This window comes from Pseudopipra pipra, chromosome 1, assembly GCF_036250125.1.
Source record: "Pseudopipra pipra isolate bDixPip1 chromosome 1, bDixPip1.hap1, whole genome shotgun sequence".
NCBI lineage: Eukaryota > Metazoa > Chordata > Aves > Passeriformes > Pipridae > Pseudopipra > Pseudopipra pipra.
The window spans coordinates 12126607-12150917 of record NC_087549.1 but is presented as its reverse complement, the minus strand read 5'-3'; the positions used below and the strand labels follow the sequence as shown (position 1 = coordinate 12150917).

At 38.7% G+C, this 24311-nt stretch overlaps 1 protein-coding gene across 5 annotated transcripts; it reads left to right on the top strand.

The window, feature by feature from the left end:
• The first annotated feature begins 158 nt into the window (after positions 1 to 158).
• On the top strand, positions 159 to 24259 carry TBC1D31 (TBC1 domain family member 31). Of its 5 annotated transcripts, none has more exons than XM_064645703.1 (22): positions 159 to 255; positions 2583 to 2729; positions 3305 to 3420; positions 5296 to 5474; positions 8429 to 8580; positions 9000 to 9159; positions 9399 to 9599; positions 10781 to 10957; positions 11766 to 11845; positions 11951 to 12097; positions 12346 to 12479; positions 13455 to 13588; positions 14180 to 14359; positions 15386 to 15618; positions 16234 to 16386; positions 17568 to 17703; positions 18583 to 18675; positions 20405 to 20545; positions 21393 to 21587; positions 22010 to 22160; positions 23102 to 23218; positions 23913 to 24259. In XM_064645703.1, the coding sequence occupies exons 1-22, from the start codon at positions 179 to 181 to the stop codon at positions 24044 to 24046; spliced, it is 3237 nt and encodes a 1078-aa protein (XP_064501773.1). In that variant the 5' UTR covers positions 159 to 178; the 3' UTR covers positions 24047 to 24259. The 5 variants fall into 5 exon arrangements, with proteins under 5 accessions (XP_064501773.1, XP_064501769.1, XP_064501780.1 ...); XM_064645699.1 differs by having other exon boundaries at positions 23904 to 24259; XM_064645720.1 differs by lacking the exon at positions 159 to 255 and adding an exon at positions 356 to 502 and having other exon boundaries at positions 23904 to 24259.
• The last annotated feature ends 52 nt before the right edge of the window (positions 24260 to 24311 follow it).

The window sequence follows — 24311 nt, the reverse complement described above, 5'->3', positions numbered from 1 at the left end:
TGGCGGGGCTGTTCCATTCCCCAGTAAGCCAACACTTGCGGGGGGGAGTTTCCGCCTCCGTTCCCGCTGCCCTCTGTTGAGTGAAGGGGGGGTGGGCTGTACCACTCGCGGGGCGTCCCCCGGCGCGGGCGGGGGGCGGAGCTTCGCGGGAGCGCGCGAGCGGCGGCGCCGGGCGGGGATGGAGCGCTGCGACCTGGGCGGGCGGCGGAGCGGCCCCGTGTGGGCCCGCAGGGCCGGGCCCGCGGCACCGCGGGGGTAACGGGGCAGGGCCGGGCTGGACGGAGGGGAGCGGCAGCCCCAGGGGAGGGGGCGGGCGGGGCACGGCCGGCCCGGGCCCGCCTGAGCGTCTTTGGGCTGGATAGAGGGGCAACTCGGAGATGCCCGGGTGGAACGCGGGGGAACACGTTCCTGTTGAATCATGGAATTGTCAGGGTTGTAAGGGACCTCTGGAGATCGTCCAAGGCAGGGTCACCCAGAGCAGGTGACACAGGAACGTGTCCAGGTGGGTTTTGAATGTCTCCAGAGAGGGAGACTCCACGCCCTCCCTGGGCAGCCTGTTCCAGTGCTCAGGGTAAAGAAGTTCTTCCTCATGTTTAGGTGATACTTCCTGTGTTTTGGTTTATGGCCATTGCTCCTCCTCCTGTCGCTGGGCACCACCACCGAAAAGAGTCTGGCACCATCCTCTTGGCACCGCCTTTGAGATGTTTATTGCACTGATGAGATCCCCTCCTGAAGGCAGAGCAGGTCCCCCAGGAGGCTGTGAAACCCCCGTGCTCAGGCTGCTCACAGCTTGCCTGGGCACTTACCCCGGTTTCGGGCTTCAGTTTGTTTGTGCTGAATGAAATGTCGAGGGGAATTCCTAGAGTTTAATCACAGTATGGTGTACAATGAAAACACTGCCTGGCCCAAGCTGAAGAGCAGCAGCATGGATACTGCTTTGAGTGCCTCTGCCCTGGGGACTCTGGATGCAACCCTGTGAACTCCTAACTCTGTTCTCCCGAGTCTGTTTAGTAGCAGAGGAACTTTTGAAAGGCAGAGAGTGGCATAGAGAAGGTTGTGGGAGATGCTGTAACTGCACTGATAAGTACTCAGGTTTCAGGGTGGTTTTAGAAGCAGAAGTCGTACTTCACTTGTCATAAAACCCCCCACATCACTAGATGTCAATTATAATTTAAAATACGTTATCTTTCTAGTTTCAATTTTATGGCCCTTTTATTGTAGAAAAGAATGGGCTTAACAGTGAGGTGCAATTACTTTTGTCTCTAGTTTGTACCATGGCTGTATGGCCCTTCTTCTGGTGTTCACTCAGACTTTGTATCATACCTCCACAGCTGCATGTGCATGCTGGGTGGCATATTCTGTGTCTTAGAGAGGTGACAGCATCTTACATAGCCACAGTCACAGCATCCAGCCAGTGCTCTGCAGTCTTTAATCAGCCTGCTAATGTCCTGCAAAGTTTTAGATGTTTAGTTTGACTCTGAATTTATATCTAAGTGATGATAGAAAATAAATTGTTTGCTTAGTAAGCTTAATAAATCCAGGAGTAGCAGATCTCCCAAATCTTACTGTCCTGGTTCCTGGAAAATCCTTGCTCTTGCAGCTTATTCTGCACATGGGTTTCATTTCTGCATCTGGCTCCGTTTTAAGGGACAGCACAGTGCAAGGATAGAAGTGAAAAAACAGAAACTTTTGTTCAGTAATATCTCAGATGAATAGTGATAAATATGGCTTTCTTCATAAAATCATAGAATGGTTTGAGTTGGAAGGGACCTTAAAGGTCATCTTGTCCCAGCCACCTGCCATGGGCAGGGATATGTCCCACTAGACCAGGTTGCTCAGAGCCCCATCCAACCTGGCCTTGAACACTTCCAGGGATTGGGCATCCACAACTTCTCTGGGCAACCTGTTCCACTGTCTCACCACCCTCACAGTAAAGAATTTTTTCCTAGTATGTAATCTTAACCTATTCTCTTTCACTTTGAAGCTGTTTCCCCTTGTCCTGTCACTACATGTCCTTGTAAAAAGTCCCTCTCCATGTTTCTTGTAGGTTCCTTTCAGGTACTGGAAAGCCACAATTAGGTCATCCCAGAGCCTTCTCTTTTCCAGGCTGAACAAACTCAATGCTTTTGGAGACTGTAGAAAGAAGTGATATTAGAACTGATGTACCCCCACATCTAATCAAAGTGGTTTCTTGCAGTAATGCACAGCTCTGTTTTCCAGCATGTTTGTTTGCATTGGTAATGACGAGCCAGGTTCCTTGCTGAGAGCTGAACTGGGCTTTCAGATGCATTGGTAGATGATACATCAGGATATATGTTAGTGTTATTCATTAATAATGAAAATCAGGCAACCAGGAGCCACATAAGAGGATTGTGAATGGTGGATTTCCCCCATCTGCTTTATATGCCTCCTACCTACCTTCCAACACAGTGAATCACTTCCTTTGTAGTATATTTTTATATTAAAAATACGTGGTTTTATTGAAGATTTTTCACTTAGAAGCATTTTAATCCTAGGTCTTGGAGAAATACATAATAATAAAATTATTCTAAGCACGGTTGTTTTGCTTGCTTTCTTCACAGACTTATAGTGAACATAATCCATAGTGTCCAAGGGTACCATTCGAAGACAATACGTTTTCTGAATGTGGCTTTTGACGGTTCTGGAGATTCTCTCCTCGCTGGGGACCGCCAGGGGAATATATATCTGTTTGACTTGAATGGAAACAGGTAAGAATATTTCTGTCAAGTCATTTTAATTATCTGAGACATCCATAACCTTCAGGGGTGCGGAACGTGCCTGGACAGGATCCCATAGGTCAGGTCTTAACCCTCATTTTCCCATGAATGTGGAAATAGATAGTAGTTTGCTCAGAGCTGAAACTACAAGCCAGTGTCTCATGTAGCCTCCCTAAATATTATTTCATTAGTTTAGCTGCTCAAAAAGAGCAGAGGCTTGTAACTAAGCAGAACAGCAATTTCATAGAACTTAAGTACTACCCCAAGGAGTTATTCTTTGGTCAGTACGGATCAATGAATGAGCCATGAATTGCAATAAACTAGTGGGTTTTTATTTGCAGAAATACATCAACCAGTCTTTTCAACTTTTCACTACTGAGTTTTAAAATATTAGGACTGATTTTTAGATTTATTGTAATTAGATATGACTTACTTACTCCTTTTGAGTTGATTTATTTTTTTTCTCAGTGAAATATATATTGAAACTGATTAAGTTATTACTTCAAGTGTTGCTTCACTATGAACCAAAGTTTCCTAACACAATGAGAATATGTATTTTTAAATAGGTTCAACCTTGTCCAGCGAACCATGCAGGCTTGCACTGCTTTGGCATTTAATCTTCACAGAAGGACAGAGTTCCTGGTGGCTTTGGCAGATTATTCTGTTAAGTGCTTTGATACAGGTAAGGAGAAATTTGAAGGATTGGTATAAAAACCTATATAATTTTAGTTTTGATCTTGAATTCTTGGACAGTTTTTTTTATGGAAATCATACTGTGTATTTCATGCCATCTGTCCAAAAAAGAAAAGTTTAGGCCCATGGGGATTATAGTTCTGTGGGTAAATGAACCTAAATCAACCCTTTGCTTTGCCAAAGTTCCTTGTTCCCACTAAGACACCCAGGCATCTGTTTAACTGAAGTCCAGCACAGATCACAGTTATATATGTTACCTTTATTTTAAGCAGTTCTGTATATGTTTGCTTAGAATGAGGTGCTCTATTATAATAAAGTTGAAGTCCGTTGACAGTATGTTGGTTTAGCAACTGAACCAGTTCTTAATTATATTTACAGTAAAATATTTGAACTAAGTGACAATATAGAATAAAAGAACTGTCAGTACTTTTGAGTATTCAAGTAGTTCTCTATCCTTGTTCAAAAGCAATGTTAAAAATTAACTTCACAGGCCAAGTGTGTGTCTCTGTCTTGATTAGAAGTTAAATGGTGAAAGGCATTGACAATTCATTCTTCTTAAATTGATCTTTATCAAAAAGTGCAGTTGTACTGTCTCTCAATCTGGATTTAAATCTTTTTAAAAAGCTGTAGGAATCACTCATCTGCAATTTGAGGATTTGAGACTGCTTTATCTGTGAAGATTTTAATGTAACACAATGTTCCTCAAAAGAGAGGAAGAATCAGAATTAAGGTCTGAAATCCTCTGCAGTTTTTCTCTTCCTTTCAACTACACCAAGACCAAACTTAGATGTTTGGATGCACTTAGAGCAATATTAATTATTCCAGAAAGTACTGAATGTTTATATGGTGCTGTTTCCAGATATCAAGTCGTACTCAGTAATGTTTTAAAATATAAATGGTATTCACATAAGTCAGTATTGAGTGAACTATCCTTAGAGGTGTATTAGATACTACTTGGTGGGCTCCATCCCCTTCTTTAGAAGCCGTGCTGTCTAATCCCGTGTCACCCCTCAGGTGATGATAGCTTTAAGCACTCAATTGTCTGTAAGCACAGCAGAAAGTTTGACTGTTAGTCTTTATGAGCTGCTCTATAGCCATTTCCCATGTTTGATGCCACAGCAGCAGGTCAGCTGGAACAACCCCATGGGCTGTCAGGTAAACCACCCAGTGTAAAGTGTATTTGCCACAAATGCAGTTTGGTTGCTGAGGGAAGATTAGTGGTCATGCAGTCACAGGTGGGAGACAATGTAGTCAGAGGAGCTGTTTCCTTAGTATGCAGTGCACAGTATAAAAATGTTTTGGATCCTAAAGGAATTCATGAAGTGTTGTTTTCTGACTGTACCTTTCTGTAGTCATAGCCAGTTGCCATTAAACCTTTCTTCCTTGCACCTGTAAATAGCTGCATAATCATTCACAGACTCCATCCACAAGTAAAAACAAGTGGAGAATTCTGACTAGAACATTCAGTCTCAACTTCTAGAGATTACTGTGGGTGTTCACGTCAGATATTCTCTGAGGCATGCTGAACTTACCTGATCACATTGTTCATGGCTTTTGAAGATTGATTTTTAGGCTAAATTAAACAAGTCTGTGCAAGTTGGCTTTCTGTGTATAACTGAGCATAATTTATAAAATCTGTTAGTTGGAGGCGTGGAGAAGGTTATGCCTCTCTAAGGTGTAATAGCTATGTGAAGACTGATACCTTTATTTCTTGTTTATTGGGCTGTGATGGTAAATGGTTATATACTAGTAATGTTTATAAGTCTATTCCACTGCATAGTGTTGGCAATACAACTAAGGTAGTAGTTCTTTCACTTTGAATTACTTTCATATCCTTTCCATTTTTTTTCAACAACTTCTGCAGAAACCAAGGAGTTAGTTAGTTGGATGAGAGGCCATGATTCATCAGTGTCTTCCATATCTGTGCATGGCTCAGGCAGGTATGCTATCACTACTTCCACTGATACAGCACAACTGTGGGACTTGGACACCTTTCAAAGAATAAGAAAGCTGAATGTTCATCAGTCTGTGGGTATACAGAAGGTGAGTAAAGAGCAGTTGCTAAAAGGTGAACCAGCACACCTCAGTAGGTGTAACACCACATAGTAAAATCACATTTGTAAATATTATTTCAAATACAGCTGAATCTTTTCTATCTTCTTTGGGCATATCATCTTAACTGTCATCCTAACACATCATCCAGACCACTGAAATACTGACTCAATAGTTGCAGAGATCTGCTGGGAACTTTTAAGGAACCTCCATCTTTAGAGATACTCAAAACTTGCTTGGATATGACCTTGACTATCCACTTTAACCTGGAAGTTGGAGCCATGGTTTAGATTGACCTTGCTTTGACCTGTGGTGGGCTCAGAGGACCTCCATAGATTGATTCCAACCTGAATGATAGTGGGATTTAAGGGTGTTGTTAAAAGCAGTTTTGGTGTCATAATGGTCCAACAGTCACCACCACCTGCCCCGTTCAGCTGCTTATTCCAAAGCTGCTATTCTGTCTGCACACTAAGAACTGAATGTAGGAACAAACAAGGCTGAAAAGGAACTCAGCAAAAAGAAATTGCTGCTTTTCAGCCCAGTGGTTTCTTTGTTTCTGTTTGCTGCACAGACACTTATACAGGGACAGCATGGGATGACAAGGATGACATGTTTATGTCAGGGAGTGGTTTAAATAGGTCTTCCTTAGAGTTACATTGTTTTAAACAGGTCTGCCTGCGCCACCAAATGTCACACTGTGGCATAAGTACTACGGAAAGCCCTGACACAGAGCCTGGAAAGCCCTGACACAGAGCCTGGGCATGGCTTGCACACGTGCTGCCCTGCAGTGAATACTCTGACAAACACCACTTCAAACCAAACTTCTCGTCAGGCTGGTCACTAAAAAGCCATGCTGATTTTGCAGAGAACAAGGCTATTCATTTGAGTGCCTTCACTCTGTTCTAGGTCAGGCAGAAATTCTGACAGCTTAAAACAGTCACCTAGCAATTACCATAAAAAATGATCCATACATCTTTGTTTGTTTGTTATATTGAAACTGTTGTGTAGTGCATGTTGCTAAAATAGTTTTAATATCTCCCCTCCAAAGATGGCTGCATTTCTTTAGTGGACAAGATCTTTCTACTGCTCAGTATCTTTCTTTGTGTAAGCCATGGGTAGGGATTTCTTATTGATAAATGGCTCTTGGAATTTGGTAGGATCAGGATGTTACAGTATGAAAACAACTGTTAAAGCCAAACAAGGGTTGAATTAATAAATTATATTTGGGAATCAAGAGCCTGCTTTTTTTTTTTTTGGTGCTGCCATTTCTGATAGGACATTATGCAAATGGTCTGGATTTTCATTTTCATTTAGAATAATGATACTTATTCCCATGCCATGATTTAAGACATACAGATAAGTAAGTGCTTTATTGAAGATTAGATTTATTATTAGACTGCAGCCCTGACACTCAGTGTCTAAAGCTGGATTCTTGCTCACTGTCTGAGCCTGTGGAGTAGAATCATCAATCTCATGTGCTTTTTGGTGCCTCTTTACTTAAGCCCAGCTGCACTCTATCATATGCCTTCTGTTAAGCTGGTGTGGGGCAAAGCTAATTTAAAAAGAGAGACCGAGCTGCACAGTGTATGGACAGCAGGTGAAACAAAGGAGAAGGAAGACAACACATCTATAGTGACCATTTCCAAAGCATCACTACTTATTCAACAGCTGCTTGTGACCATCCTGGCGTATTTTTCTACGAGAAAGCAGAAAATTAGGAGCTGTTCAGTAGTCCAGTTTGCCAAAATTTAAACTTCATCCATCTCCATGATAGACATCTTCTCTCATTTCATTGTCTGGTCTTCTTCAGGGTCCCTGAAGGAGGACAGACAGCTCAGTCTGTCTGAAGATAAGTGACTGTGGTAGGTGAGGCAGCTCTTTCCCTACAGGTAATTTTTGCTCACTGTCAAGTGATTAATTTGACTTGAACATCCAACTTCCAGTCACTAAGATGAATCCCATCTCACTTTTCCAGATTTACAGATTTTCAAGGCCCTAAGAGACCATTCAGTCCAAAACTCTGAACTTTGTAGCACTGACTGTTAATCTCAGCCAGTGAGTACTTCAGGTAGTCCCTCAATGTTCAGATATCAGAAGACATTTTCAGTTTCACGTTCAAGATTATAGATACTGGGAATTTGCTGAAGCTGCATGAGCTGCTGCCAAAATAGAACCTCTGATCTAAACCAATAATTTATCATTAAGTAAGAATGTATTTGATGACATCCAAAAATGTAAATAATCCAATTTTTTTTCTTTTGGAAACAGGTTACATATAAACAATAAACATGTTCAGAATAGTTGCAAAAATATATATATTTACAGACTGTTTTGTTCTATCTTTATTCATCCTCACAGTAAAATCTGCATTTCATAGTTGGAGAATACATTGCTAAACATTCTACAATATTTTAAATAGTTGTATGCAAAACTAAGGAGTTTAAATCTAGAGATGAATGCTTCAGAGAGTGCATTTGCAGGCTCTTGGTACTGTTTGAATGCTTTTTAGTTTGTAGAAGATGCAGGAAACAGTTGTTCACTGACCAGTTCTGGCTCATGTCTCCCATCCCCTCCTGCTCCTGCGTTTATGTTCCCACTACTTATATTGAGTTCTCTGTAGCACCCACCAGAAGCCTCCACAACACAGTTTTAACAGTCATAAAAATAACAGAGATAAAATTTGTGTCCTTTTGGCGAGTTAAACTGGCTTAGCAAAGGATATGACAAGTTGTGAACCAATGCAAGGGAGAGCAGGCCCACCCATCTCTAGGCTGTCCCGGGGGACAGGGCCAGCTGCCTGTGGGATCCAAGCCTTGCACAGTTACAGCAACAGCCACACAGTCATGATTTCCTGCCATGTTTTATTTTGCCATGAACTTTGGTTCAGTTTAGAGTGTACTTCTTTGACAACATTCCATTTTTTTTTCTTTTCCATATTCTTCCAGGTTTTTTTTCTTCCATTGAGTAACACCATTCTCAGCTGTTTCAAAGATAATTCTGTTTTTGCATGGGAATTTGATACTCTTCACTGTAAATACCAGTTGCCATCTCCTGTAGAAGGTTCTGTATTACTTTATAAGGTGTTTGCAGTTACCAGGTAAATTGCTATTTTAAACATTCTAAAGCAGACTACAAAAATTGTAGTTTTAAATAGGTTCTCCTTTATTTGTAATAATTTATGGAAGTATTGAGCTATATAATAAGATAAGCTTTTGAAGTCTGCTGTAACTGGTGCTTTCAGCAATGATCAATAGCAGTGTTTATTATAGTTCAATAGCAGTTGAAATAAATAAAGTTGATTTTTAATGACCATTAAAATAAGGTTTAAACTATCCTTTACCTTAGCAAATGTTATTGTTTAGTAGGTGTTTTGTTCTTTTGGGAGAATATGACAAAATAATGGCAGATTCAAAAGTGACTTGAGAGCTTAGAACAAAATGTACCATCTCTCTCTTTAGCTAATACTAACTTAAATTATAGTATGCTGATGGAAACTTTACCTCATCTGTGATCCAGAGATGGCCGGACCTTTGTAGCTGGTGGAAAATCAAATCATCTTCACTTATGGTGTTTGGAATCAAAGCGATTGATAAAAATAATCCAGATGCCTGAGAAAGTGCGAGCTGTCCGTCACCTGGAATTCCTCCCTGACAGTTTTGATGGGGGCTCCAATCAGGTCAGTTTTTTTTACAAAGCTTAAGACAGGAATATTTGGTTAGTTTATTCAAGACCTATACCTTGAGGGCTTTGGGGGGGGACACTGCGGATATGGGCCTGCACCAAACAAAAGGGAAGTGACTGTGCTCAATCTTTACTCAATTGCTCTTTTAGCTTAATGGAATCTCATTGCTGGATGGAGTATTCCACTTTGATTTACACTGACAATAGTAATTGAGGAATCCTTTTAACTTACAGGTCCTTGGAGTGTTAAGTCAAGATAATATTATGAGGTTTATCAATATAGAAACATGCAAACTCCTTTTTGATATTGGGAGTCCTGAAGAAGGAATTAGTACAGCAGCAATTAGTCCCAATGGACGGTATATTGCATCAGTAATGGAAAATGGAAGCCTTAACTTATACAGTGTCCAAGCTTTGACTCAAGAAGGAAATAAGGTAGAGTGTTTTACATTTCTTAAAATAGCAGTAAATCCCCTTGAAGTTAATATTTGTCTTCATATCTTTTGTACCAGCAGTAGTTTGCAGATACATGTTGGAGTGCCATATTTAACCATACAAGTTTAGAAAAAGTGGTTTGTAGAGTTTCCTTCATAGTTCCTCCAGTCTGCCAGGTAATTTGATGGTTTTAAGGTATATATATCACTGTGTTTCTGGTGTTGGAACAAGGGGGAGATGGTATTTCTTTCTACAGCAATTTGCATGCATCAGTTCTTTGCGGAGTGATGTTTGGGAGGAGATGGAAGCAGCATAATTGTGCTGCTTCTGTTCCATTTCCAATAGGAAATGTTTAGCAACTAATGCTCTCTTAAAGTGTGGGCATGAATGGTATTTTTATTACTGGTGATTTTGTTCTTCTTACTGTGTTATTGGATACCGGCATCCATGATTTATGGCACAACCATACCCCTAATCTTTCCTAAATAAGAAACATTCTAAATACCAGTTCTTATTTCATTAAAGTAATTTATTAATGGGAGTTAGGTTTCTAAATCCAGAATTCCACATATCTTTAATCACCATGTCTTTGAAGTAAACAGTAACCAGCTCTGGGTAATGATGGAGTTGGAGCTGAGGAAGGATGTGTAAAGATGTCACACGCATTCCATTTGCACTTTTGCTGACGGTTTGACATGAACTGGGAGATCCACTTTGTTACTTGCTTTCCCAATCTCCAGCATTGAATTAATTAATGCTTGCCCGACACTGAAGACTAATTAAAGTTTGTAAAGGTCTTCTGTATTCTTTTTAACTGGTGCTATAGAAATGCAAAGTATTTTAATGACACTGAGAAACACACTAAAGTAATAACCTTAACAGTACATGATACACATCTATACTATTCCAATTATATTTTAGTGTTTGCTAAGCAAGGAAATAACATGATTGAGTTGGTTTGGAAGTTATATAAACCTTCTTATAGTTAAAGCAGTTTTTATTCACTGACATTCTTTTTCAGAGGTATACAATCCATATATATCTATGGTAGAAATGTGTTTCTATTCTTCTTCCTATGGCCATCAAACTCAGAACTGTGGCATGTAAAATAAACAACAAATCATAGTGTTATGTAATCTGTCTTACAAGATTTTAACCAAGGTATTTGCACTTAATATTAGCCTCCACCATCCATGTTCAAAGTTGTACAAGATGGGTCCAAGTCCACATCAGAGACAAATAAACTGATAATGAAAGTAACTCCAGGAAGGTCAGAGGGGTCTTGGAAATCTAGAGGAAGCAAAATTCAAACCAGATTGCTAAAACTGCAAGGAAACGCATCCCTTGAAAATAAAGAGGTAGGAAGAAGTTGCAAATATTTTGTTCTCCCATCTGCAGCATTTCAATTTCATTGCCATTTATTTTAAAGAATAAGTTCAGGCAACGATGCACTTGGATGTTTGAGCAGAGAAAGGATTAAGGAAATTTTAGTACCATTTTCTCTCTCTCTTTAGCCCTCCTATACTCCTATAGTATGTGACACAGCCAGAGATGCCTCCAGTCATCTTGGGGTACCTCTGAGGTTGTTCAAGCAACTTGTGACACATTTGGATATTTGCTAGATCTGATCTGCTTCCCTGCTAGCAAACTGGCACCTTTAAAATGTCTGCCTAAAATAATTTCATTTTTATTTATTATTTAGAAGATGAATTACTGTTAAATTTATTTCCCTTCTGTCATCACTGTGCTGTTTTGTCTCTCTGTCTTTATCTTGTGTCTCCTATGTACACACATATATACATACACATATCTGTGTGTATATATATCCTCCTGCAACGTGTCACCATATGATCTATTCCTTATGTCAGTGTTCTTTATGGTTTGCTATATCCATCATTTAAATGTACATGGTTTAGTGAGTTGGGGTCTGATCTGCTTCTCACTGAAATCAGTGGCAGCTGTTCCTTGAGTTCACGAGACAATAAATGATGTTTTGAATTATCTTTTCTTTGTTGTTGAAATATGTAGGACTATGTAACAAATAGCAATAGACATTTAATTTTTTTTAAATATTATGTCAGGAACTTCAATATTTCACTACTATCATCAATCAGAGTGCAAAAGAGAGCAAATCATTACATTTATTGTTGATCCCCTATTTTGTAGAATGAATTGCCGGGTGGATTAAACAAGAAGCGTCTGCGGGCCTTATTGAAAGGATTTGGAGAATATCCAGCAAAGTACAGGTATTTTTTTTGTGTGCAAGGTCATGCTTGCACAAAATAAAATTGCTTGTATTTACTGGCCTATGAAAGAGAAGTTGCTTGACTAAGGCTGCATTTTAATTGCAGGATGTTTGTTTGGCGTTCCTTATTACAACTTCCTGAAAACCACCTGGCATTCAGTAGCTTAATAGATAAGGGAACCCACAGTGCCTTTGTGAATATTCACAATAAGTACCCCATCAAAAGCAGAAAACTGCTGAGAGTTCTACAGAGGTAAAATATATATTTGTATTTATTTAAATATTATAGATTTTTATTTTCATATAGTGAACTGAAATGTATCCACTGAGCTGGAATCAGCTGTAAGGAAAATTCTAAAATGAAATAGTAGTGCCCTTATGTAATTTTGTTTTGATAACTCATACAATCCTGCATCTGTCTTGAAGTTCACAGTCTTTCTTTGTTGTGGTTTTGTCTGGTTTTATATTGATTTTCTACACCCTGTTTGCCCTTGTGCACAGGACCTTATCAGCTCTAGCTCACTGGTCTGCTATCTTTGCTGAGACACCTTATATTCCTTTGCTGGCATTCCCATTTGTAAAATTATTCCAGAACAACCCGCTGATCTGCTTTGAAGTTGTTGCAACAGTAGTAGGTAAGCAATGATTTTAAAAACTCAAATATGCTGCAACGTGGTTAAGCTTTCCAATGCAAAAGAGCATTTCCTGCTGAAATGAATGAGGTATTTCCTAAGAGGTCATCAGGCTCTCTTCTAATTAATATGTAGCAACTGTGTGCCTAAAACAAAAACCTCAAATATTAGACTTCCTTTTGCAGTGTATCTAGCAAAAACTTAGCAGTTTTAATAGTATTTGTAAAGTCTAATCAGCAAAACCAAGTGTATCTAGCATAATTATATCATAATAATTAGGTCTCTTAGACGTGGGAAAAGTAGTCACACCCACCTACCCCCTCACCCGCTGCCAGTCAAAAGGGAATGATCTCTTTCAAGGTTTTATTGTGTTTAGTTGTCCTAAGCATGTGGCAACTCAAAACTAGACGTTTGTCTGAACACTGGCTGTGGCTGTCTTCTGAAGAAACATTCTAAATTAAAGTGCTTTATGCTTAAATTAATTGTTGCAGCTGCTGCTAAGTCTGCGGAAGATACGTGCTGCCAAGCATACGTACCCACTTTGCAAACACATGCTGTTAGTGGACAAGTATCCAAGTTTACAGAAATTATTCTTAGTACGTTAAAAATTACTTGATCCAGGCTGTAGTTTCATGAGACAGAAATACTTGTTTAAGTATTGCCATCTGCCCCTGATGCCTCAGTCCCACAGCACACAGAGTTTTTTCATTTTATGTTTGAGCCTTACTAGTTCTTCAGTCTGATTCACAGTGTGCTGACACAAAAACTCATGCCAGTGCAGCTGGAGGAGCAGTGTACTGTGGGAATGGTTTAGGAATAGATGCTAGGAAAGAGAAGAGATGGGAGTATCTTAAACAGCCTTTGCTGCCTGAAACTACCTCTTAAATTCATGGCTGTTGTAAACAAACTTGAAGGTTGTCATGAGTCTGTCACTCTGGATTACAGCGGATTGTGTTGGGCTTTTTATTCTCTTTTCAGTTAATTTTTGCCAGCACTGGTTTGAATATTTTCCCAATCCTCCAGTTAATGTCCTTAGTATGATGGAAAATGTTTTGGCATATCATGACAAAGAACTACTCCAGCACTTAATAAAATACAATGTGACTTCACAGGTAATATTCTAGCCAACTTTTGTGTACAAAAATGTACTGCAGTGAATACTAGGGCACTAGTTTCTTATTTTGATGTAGTTCTATTTTGGGGAAGTTTTCATTAAATAACAGTGAATGATATGGGAGTGTAAAGAATATATCATTGGTTTCCTGCTGTTCTTTCTTGTCTGTGATCATAAATATCATGCACATGCTACTGTAGTTCTTAGAAGTTCTTTGCTTTCAAGTCCACATTGCTTGAAAATCTACTCATAAAATTATAAATGTACCTTTTTTTTTAAGTGAACATAAGTGTGATGAATTAATTTTGTAATTCCTGTTTATCATTACGGATGATTTTAGCTTCACAAATTTAAACAGAACATTTAGACATCCTGTGAAATAAGAAACATATTTGTAATCACCCCATATTTACTCTGAATATTTATAGTTGGTGATGAAACTTGTCTTCAAATGGTCTGGTTTATTTTTTGTTTCTTTCAAAAATCAATAGATTCTTGGTATAAGGCAAGAAAAATCATATTATGTCTTTTAAAGGGATGGTAAAATTGTATTAATGGATTATTTTATCTTTTTTCCTAAATAATTTAGGTTTATGCTTGGCCTCTCCTAGAAACACTGTTATCGGAGGTTCTAACAAGAGAAGAATGGCTGAAAGTCTTTGACAATATCTTCTCCAACCATCCTTCATACTTTCTAATGATTGTTGTTGCCTATATTATATGTTCCAGAGCTCCTTTGCTTCAGTGTAATCAAGCAGCGGATTTTGAGGTAAACTTCTTTATATTCAAGTCAGTCATGTGCAAGAGATGTATAAAACATTGTATCTGTTGTTAGAGAGGTTAGAAGGAGATGTTTCATTTCCACATTAATATATTAATACATGTTTCTGAACAAAGTTATCTGGTACTTGACAAATATATAATAAATGAGTAAAACATTGAGCAATTTCCTGCATTTCATGCAAGGAGAACTTTAAAAGCTTTCATAAGCTTTCTAATGCCACTAAAAGCCATTTTGTAAATTTCAATAGTTCATCAACCACAAAATAATTCTGCCTCTTTTTTGGGGATCTAATGTGGACTTCTGCCTCTGGAGACAATACACAATCGTTCTGTTACTTCATAATCCTGTTTTCAGATTTGCAAAATTAGGCAGTATTATTGAATGTTCTCTGAAGCTAAATGAAAATGTTTCCTTATGTTTAGCCTTACGTGGGGGAAGGAGTTTTTTTCTTATGAAAACATTTCTGTAGGCAAATAAAGGGTTCCACCTCTAAAATGTGCTTTTAGAGTCAATTTGACTGACGTTAAAGAGACGACATTATTGCTGTGTTTAGTAATGACCAATTTAGATATTTTCTTGGTAAATAAGGTCTTTGATGGGAAGAATAGTCCTGCAAGAAGAGAAACTTCCAATCTTCATGGTTGAATACCAAAAGTCAAGGGAGGTTCATCCAGTGGTGGGAGTGTCTGTTTGGGCAGTGGAACACTCTAAATTGACACTTAACTTTCCAGATCCCTTACACAACAGCCATTTGAAGAGAAGGAAAAGAACCAGAGCATACTTTCACAACTCAAAAGAGGTTTGGTTCAAGTCATTTGAACTGGTAATATTTTATGAATTGGTAGGGATAACTAAATAAACCCTTTGTAGATTAATTGTTGAAATATAGATCTTGCTAACTTACCTAATTATTTCCGAAGAAGTGTAATAAAAATAAATACATATTTATGTAAAAATACATAAAAGTGCATAATCTTTTGTAGAATGTAAATGGAAGCATGTCTCTTACAGTATTTCTTTCATCATCGTAACAACCTGGAGATCACAGCTGTGATTAAGGAAGCCTATCGCCTTATGGAGGCTACACCACTAGACATCCATCCACAGCGTATGCTTGAGGACTTTATACCACTTACAAAAGGACAGTACCCTATATTTAATAAATATCCCAAGTTCATTGTGGATTATCAAGCTCAGGAACGGGAGCGGATCAGACAGGATGAAATGGAATACTTAAAAGAGAGGTATTACTGGGAAAGTTGACGACAGTCTCAGACTGGGAGGGACAGGTGGACACAATTGCCTTTGTCTTTTGTAATGCATATGCTTGAGAAGAGAGACAAGAAAGAAGATTCAGGAAGATGACTTTAAATAGTTGCTAAAGGTTCAGTATTATTTGGTTTGACACATTTTGAAGTCAAATCATCAGTTTTATCTTAAACAAAAAATGTGTGCTAATTCACAAAAAATATTGGACCACAGGTGACCAACTTGGAATCTCATAGTCAGAGCCTAAACCTTTGTTGACTTTGTGAGGTCCAACTTTTGAAGGGCCGGGAGTTCTTAGCTTGCTGTTGAAATCAGTGGGTGCCATGATGCCAAGGCACCTTTAGAAACTGGTTTTTGTTAAGAACGTGAAGAAGAAAATACCTGCACTCATCTGCCATGCCCTATTTGTCTCTAACAGTCAGTATTGTAACTCTTCCTCATGTACTTTATCAGTACAAAGGGGATGCCATATTCTGTCATGTTGTCTCATTTCAGCAGTTCTTTGCTAATACAGTCATTAATTTCTAAGTAATCAAGTAATTTCTTGATAATTGGCTTGAGTTATTAACATGTGACCTCCTTCCATTTAGACAATTAGCACATGAATCAGAAGCCAAAGCAGAGGAACAGAAAGCAGAAGATGAAGCCTGGTATCAAAAGCAGAAATTACTTCGAGAAGCTGAAGAACAGAGGCGGAAAATGCTGCTGGAAGAAGAAGAGAAGTTGGCAGAACAGAGGCAGAGGTATTGTAATATAAGAAGCGTTAGGGGTCTGGCTATTGCATCCTGCTATTACATTTTTAACCACAAGTAAAGGAGAAATAACCACTAATTTGTATAAATTGTAATGTGGGATAACTGTGGTCTGGCAGGTCATATTTTGGTGTGAAAATTAAGTGATCTGGGTTGTATTACTGCCTTGCCTGAGGGAATACAGCAGATTAGAGGTCAAGTCACTTCATATTTTTTTCTTGGCTCCCAGCCTTTTGTCTGGTCTCTTTGGATTGGGAGTACTTTTAAGCAGTCAATTACTGTGTGTTTGCACACTGAGACTTCAGACTTGCACTAACCCACACTGCAAATATGAGAGTTGCTATAGTATCAGTGACTGTATCCAGTCTTGTATTTCTAGTGGATCTAGAAAAAAGACTGTTTTATGTATCAGTTGATGAGCAAACAATTTTATGTATCAGTTGATGAGCAAACAGTTGTGACAGTAATGAAGCTGAACTGTTAGTTTGTATGCTTTTGCAGTTGTTAAGGTTTAAGAGAATGTCAACATCTCCATAGTTTCTTAAATCAACTAATAGTAATTGTAGAATCAGTTAGGTTGGAAATTACCATTAATATTATTGAGTCCCACCATTAACCCAGGGCTGTCAAGTCCACTGCTAAACCCTGTCCTTAACCATCACCTTTGGGAGCACATCTCTTAAACCTCTGTAACCACAGAGGTTTTTTTTAAAAAAGCAGTGAGCTTTTTTTTTGCAAAATTTATTTGCAAAATATTCTTCAGTTTATGGTTTTGTTCCTTGAAAGAGTTTGATATTTACCAAATAAACTTAGGACTATTTTTGTGCAGCAAGAGGTACCAGGACACTGAAGTTATTCTAAGGAACGGTTTCCAGTTTTGGATTGTTGCAATACTAAACTAGTGCTTATTAAAGTGGAACAGAAACAGATCCCAGGACTTGAAAGCTTAACTGGGGACATTGCCATTAAACAATGTTTGTGTGTCTGTGAATTTAGTTTTTTGTCTCATAAATGAAAACCAGAAAAGTTACTGAAAGCAACTGTCCTAAACTTTATAAGTTAGAGATGAGTTCACAGTAACTAATGGCTAACTGCACTGTAAGTTTGTGCTCTTTGGTACTGACCCTTTATGTATACAAGTTCCCTTGTTTCTGTTTGTTTTGGCTTTGAAGACTCGCTGCTATTAAAAGAGATCTGAAAGTAAAGGAACTACAACTTCTAGATGCTTCAAGAAGGCGTCTTCTGAACTACCAGCAAGATCAGCTTCAAATGGAACTGAAACGTCTTGATGATGAAATTGCAAGAAAGGTTGAGCATTGTTAAAGCAGTTCTTTTCTAGAAGGTTTAATAGTGAAAATAAATAAGGAAAAAATGCATAACTAAAATTGTAGTTGATGTACTGTGATTTGTGAGGCCAGAGGTGTATTTAGCAAGAGATGGACTGCTTTAAGTGGTAAATTTTGCTTTAACTGGGAAAATTCCTCAGAAAAGTCAGATTCATCTGATTATTGGCAGTTTTGAAAAATGTAACGAGTTCCTTAAATGGCTGGTGAATTCTCAGCTGTCTGTGGGCTGTATGTCCAGATTGCAAATTAACTCTGCCATTGATTGGGAGGCTCCACAGTGGCCTCTGGCCAGGCCTGGCTCTGTTTCCATGTTACCAGCTCGGGGACTGTGGCATGCAATGCTGAGAATGGAAGCTTTTGAACCTCATGGGCACAAATTGAGCCTTTGCAGGGCTGTTCCCTGTGTCTCAGCACCACACTCTGCAGAGCACAGTGAACAGTGCGTGCTTGTTCCCTCGGTCAGGGTGCTGTAAGACTCGTTAGCTCCAGCTCAGCACAGGTTCTGCCAAGTGGCCACTTGCCCACCTGTCTGCTGTCCTCCCCAGCCTTCTGGGTTCAGAGACTCCTTATTCGACTCAGAGCTGCATCTGGCAGGTTTTCAGCACTAGTTCAAGCCTGACATTTCCCTAACAAGCTTGGCTGCATGCAAAACTCTTTCTATGCCTCTTCTCCACCTTGCCCTGAGCTTTTGATGTGCAATATTTTCTGTTCATGGTATGAAGGTAGAAGGTTAACAAGAACTTAGGAGAAAGTGTAGCTTGGGGGTTTGCACGTTCTTGACAATTTTTTTTTAAGGGAGAAGAATTTCTTTACTAAATTTTTATGTGTTTCTCTTCTCAAGGCATCCATGAGAGAGCAGGAAACAGCTGCTGCTGTTCAGGACGTAGAAGTACGACGGATGGAACTTGAATCACAAAGACAGCTTTTTGAGCAGGTAATTGTTAGGGAGCTATACACATGTTTAATGATTCTTCCTTTAAAGTTCTTGGATTCAATTATGTTCATTCAACCAGACTTTGTCAGGAAAAAGGAGGCCTTTTTTTTTCCTTTTCCTCTTTCATACTTTTATTTTAGAATAAACTCTCTGTTGATAAAAGCGTTAGCAGAACTCACTCATCTCTTTTTTGGGTGAAAATACTCGTATCCTCTCTGCTTTATTCTTACCCTGTGCAGAGATATCATTTGGTTGCTGCAGGATTTAGCTGTGTGCTCAGCTGCTTGAGGGAAGTAAGGAACAGGTAAATAAGAAATAAGTCTATAACAATGTTCCTCATCCCAGAAACTCCCACCTTTTCATCTGTGATATCCAGATATATCTACATTTTCTGGAGAGAACAGTATAGCAGATTGATGTATTTGATGAAAAACTGTCTAGTTGCCAACAACATCATTAAGCAAAAAGGAAAGGATGGCTTGTTGGGAATGTGCAGTTCCTTTCTAAAATGACTGACTTATAATTCAGAGATCACTAGTAAATAATAAAGGGCTTTAATCAGTAATACTGTTTAAAGTTAAATATGAGTTAATTATTATAAATAATTATTATAAATTACTGAAAAGGAAGGATGCCAATGGGCTTTAGAAATGTTTGTTTTGGTTAGAAATAGTAAGTTAAATGTTTAGAAATCACAGCTACATGTGCCCATCGTGCACGTGTGTAGATCCAATGGAATGAAGTGGACACTCACCTATCTAACCCTTATTTTGAAACATGTGTCTGCTTGTATGTGGTTTTTTAAAGATTTTGGCCATATACTTTTTATAAGACATGCTGAGCATAACTGGGGTAAATTTCTGTTAGCATCTATTTATTAAATACACAGCCAGTTGTATTGTGGCTACATAACACAAACCAGGCTAAGCTCATTTGTATTCCAGTACATGTAAAGTTAGCTCTTTAGGGGAACTAATTCTACAATGATCATCCTCTTTAGTCTAGAAAGGTAGCAGATATTTAACTAACTGAGGATATATATCTGCCCACAAGAATCTGTGCAGACAGGCTTTCCCTGCCATGCCCTGAACTGTTTTGCTGCCATCAGTGAGGGGCTTATTCCAGCTTAGAAGGTTGTGTATCTTTACTTTGCCTCAGCTGCTCAACAGATTCCCACAGGCCTAGGAAGAGGTTATTTCTTCGCTGGAAAATTGTGTAGATTTGCCCTGGTGAACGTGAAGAAAGATGGTGAGAGTTAAAATGCTATTTCTAGATGTGCTGCTGGTTTGTACTACTTTGGCAAATCATCTCTGCATTCAAGCTGCAGATGTGTTTATTATAAGTCCCAGTACCATGAAACACAATTATTATTTGTGAAACATTTTGAGGTTTTGGAAAATTTGCCATAAAAGTAGAGAATATTTTCATGATTAATCTAATTCATTTAAGTTGGAATTCTGGTTTTATGCTCCACTGTAATCCAAGGACTGGAATTACATCCATATCAACCTGAGAGACCACTGTCATGACTCTAGTGTTAGTGTAATTCCAAGTTAATAAAACAGCAGGAACTATCATTTTCTTGGACAGTTATGATATGTAGTGGGATGAGATGTGCGGATATATTCATATACTAGTTTAATGAAATTTTAATAAATGTTAAAGAGGCAGAATTACAAATGTGAGCTAGTAGCTTAGCAACAGTAATTTTTGTTTGTGTGTTTGGCAGCATCTAATCAAAGATCAAGAGGCAGTTACGAAGGAAATGAAAGAAAAGGTGGATGCCCATCAAAGAAAGGTGGATCTGGAAGATCACTGTGTTCAGAGATTGATGGAAATAGATAGAGAAGAAAACCAGAAAGCTCAGACAGTAAGATGACTGGATCTTAACATTTATTTGGGGTAGCCAGTATGTTATCTAGTACAAGTAGTACTAGTTAATAGTATTATGATTGCAATTAACTAGTTCAAGTTAATACAGAAATATTTTCTAAAGAAATCTAATTTCTAGATACCTATATTAATACATTAGGATGCTATGTTTGAAGTTTTGAGGTTTTCAAAAATATGACTGAAGTGTCCAAACATCTACATAATACTGAAATTCCCTGGATCTGCCAGGAATATTAATATTTTTTTCACTTCTCAACACTTAGAAGGCACGTAAGTCTCAAAATTGTTTTTCAGAATAAGTCATCCTCCTGTTAAGGAACATGTTTTGTTTGTAACCATAATAAAACAAAAGTAAGCCTCAAACGAGCTTTCAGTTGGTAGTACTTGGCAGGAAATTCAGCGGTAGAAGCTGTCTTCTAGATCACAGTAATGAATGTGTGTAGCTTGACATTAGGAATTGTTCAGATTTGCAACCTCAGAACTTGTAACTGCACAGTTGGAAAAATAGTTGCAGCTATCCCACTGCCCATATGCTTGTCATCTGCATTTGTATTTTGTCTAGAAAAAAACATATGGGCCTGAGTTTTTGTAAACAGCATTCGATTTTTGGAAGCAGATGGATGTGGGTGAAAGTATTGGCATTCAGGTATCAGACTTATGTCAGCTGCACCTGTAAATGAGTGGGATTGCAGGAGCAGCCTCCCAGCAGGGACATCCAACAGTGATACTGGAGAACACCTCAGTTTGTCTTGCCTGGTCTGTAGGTAGGGCTGTGCAACTGGAATAGACTAAGTGGATTGCTGGTAAGGAAGGTGTTTCACTAGGTGGCTGAAGGAAATGTAGCCAAAGCCGAGCAGAAGCGCATTGACACCGACTGGAGGCTGCAGGTGCTGCAGAGGCTGAGGCGCGACGACCAGGACCGTGAGAAGTGCTACGAGGAGCTAGTCAAGCTCCTGCATGACAACAGGGTGAGAGAAGCTGAACTGCTGAAGGCCATGAGGGAGACAGAAGAAAAAAAGGTATTTGCATTATTTCTTTTTCCTAAGTGGGCCTGGCACACTGGGTAACTGTCTTTTGCCCATAACGTAGAGACCATAAAGCTGAAAGATACTAGAGAAATATTTTGTTAGGAATCTCCTTTCCTGTTTTGACTGGAAGTTTCTGGAAGAACTACAGAAAATTGGTGAGAATGTTTTAGATTTGGGAAAGTATATTCCTATTTCTGTAAGTTCCTCTCTTTTTTTTTTTCTCTGACCCAAGACTTTTGCTTTTCTCCAGGTGTTTGGTTGAGACATTTTTCAAAATAAAACATTCACACATCTTAGTAACATATATTTTGAATTAAGGGTGAAGTGTAATCTGTAATAATCCAGATGGTTTAACTTGTTGTTTTTTCCTTGCAACACATCTGTTGAAGACATTTAATATCTCTCTTGCACAGCGGGAAGACATTATACAGAAAGAAGCTCAACTAGAGGAAGAGCAGAAGGCAGCTGCTGCAGCAGATGAGCACAGAAAGCAGTTCTTAGATGACAAAATTAATGATGCATTAGAATTGTCTGAAAAGCTGGAAAGGGAAGATGGTTATTTTGGTGAGCATATAGATAATGCAATTCTGTGTGGATGTTGGCATGAAGCATTCAACAACTCAAAACAAACTAAGTGTCCAGTATTAGGGATAAACTTAAGCATAACTCCTTTACATAAGTACTTTTTGGCAGTATTCTTTCATGAAACCAATATATCAGGCCAGACTTGGAAAGAAATCTCAGTTCAATATCTATCAGATGCAGCTATACAAGTGGCATTTTTGGTAGGGACACAGGTTTACCTCAACTTAAGCCAATCCATTAGAAATCCTCTGTCAAATAAGGTTGTCCTGTGATGATATACACTATTATACCAGAAGTGACTTTTCCAAGTGTTTGTTCACAGAGGAAAATCATATGTATGTGCTTTCAGAACTGGCCAGTACATCTTTCCCAAATGCTGCATTTGTGTGTTTTTGCAGATATTTCTCTTATCCCCTCCATGTCTTCAAGGCTCACAAAAATTAGTGATTAGTATTAAGGTTAGGTGATTAGTATTGCTTTGGGCAAACATTTTCAGCCTTTGCCCTTATTTACCTAATGTTTTTGGTATGGAGTAATTTCCAAATGCACATTATTAAAATGGGTGTTTCCTTAAAACTGCAAGTATGAGTGGCCATATTCCATATGATCTTAGTGGCATATTTGTCAGAAGATTAATTATATAGGAAGAAACAGCACATGTAATTTCTTAGAGAGCTGTAATTTCTTAAAGGGAATTTTAAGAAATTAATGAAATTACAGAGCTGTAATTTATTAAAATGAAGTGCAGTGATGCATAGCCTTGACTGATAGGGTAGGAACATTGACTTCTAATTCTGAGCAAATTGTACTTGCCATTAGCTGGAGCTTCCTGAAAAAAAAAGTTTCACCTCAAGCTAGGAAAATTCACTAGAAACTTACACAGTTTTAATTCACAAAGAATCCTTCTCTCCATTCCACAGAGAGACCGTGTGATTTAAAGGCCAGACGTACAGAGAGAGGAGTAGAAGTTCAGCAGGTGCTGAGGTCTGGAAACAGCTGTCTGAATGATTTATCTGCATTTGTGCAATCACCACACAGTAAGTTTCAAAGTTAGGACTCTGTTTTCATTCATGTTTAGTTTCAGAAGCATTACTGGAACACCTCGTTGTGTGATTGAGTCATTATTAGTTGTGTGGGTGTTTAGTGGATAGTAAACCAGTTTATTGTTGTGTTCTATTTCACACCTGAAAAAAAAGTCCTTGGTACCAGCACACAAAGGAAGTGTCTGAAGCGTGTCACATTATGAGAGTAGTCCTAATAAACCTCAGCTTAGTTTAATCGCATTCTGACCTGATCATTTTAGCTATGCTTTTCCTGTCTTCATATTTATGTATGATTTGGGAATGTTGAGAAGATGTAGAGCTGTCTTTCATTGAAATCTTACTGGGAGTTATAGTCAAGAATTAGTCTAATCATTTTTTCTGGGCTGTCCTAGCAACTCTGGCAGTGAAAGCACAATTTAAAATCCTATGCACCTTATGTACAAAACTCTGCAGGCAATGGGAACATGTATCCATGGACATGCTGTAGCCATCCATTAGCATCTGACCTTCTGGCAGCAAAACAGGTGCTGCTTTCAAAGAACTTGCTCTTTGCAGGTCTGAGGGCTGTCTCACATACAGTGGTACTGTGTGCCAGAGATACCTGTTTTCCAGTAGGTATTTGTAGTGTATGTGGAAAACCATTAGCTGTGATACTAAGTCCGAGTTTCTTTCACTTCAGTGTCTTTAGACAGAAGACGAGAACTGGCACGCCAGGAGCGAGAGCTGATGGCAGAAGTCCGGCAGCTCAGACAAAGGCTGATCTCACAGGCTAAAAGTAGACACCCTCCAGCTCATTTCCCAGCTACAACGTGGACACCGTGACATGCTTTGCTCTGGACCTCAGCTGTACTTTGAAATTATTAATCAGTGAAAAGCTAAATATGTATAGTGTGATTCAGGATGGGTCATAGACTGTTTATTATAACAGCCTTTGGAGATTTTTTTTATATAAATGCTAGATAGAAAATATGTGTTTTGTTTGTAACCTTCTTGTTATTTTTTACTTAAATAATAAATAAACTCAGTTTTTACCACAAGGCTATTGCCCGTGCAGTATTTGTATACTTTTTTCAGGTGCCTGCCATGA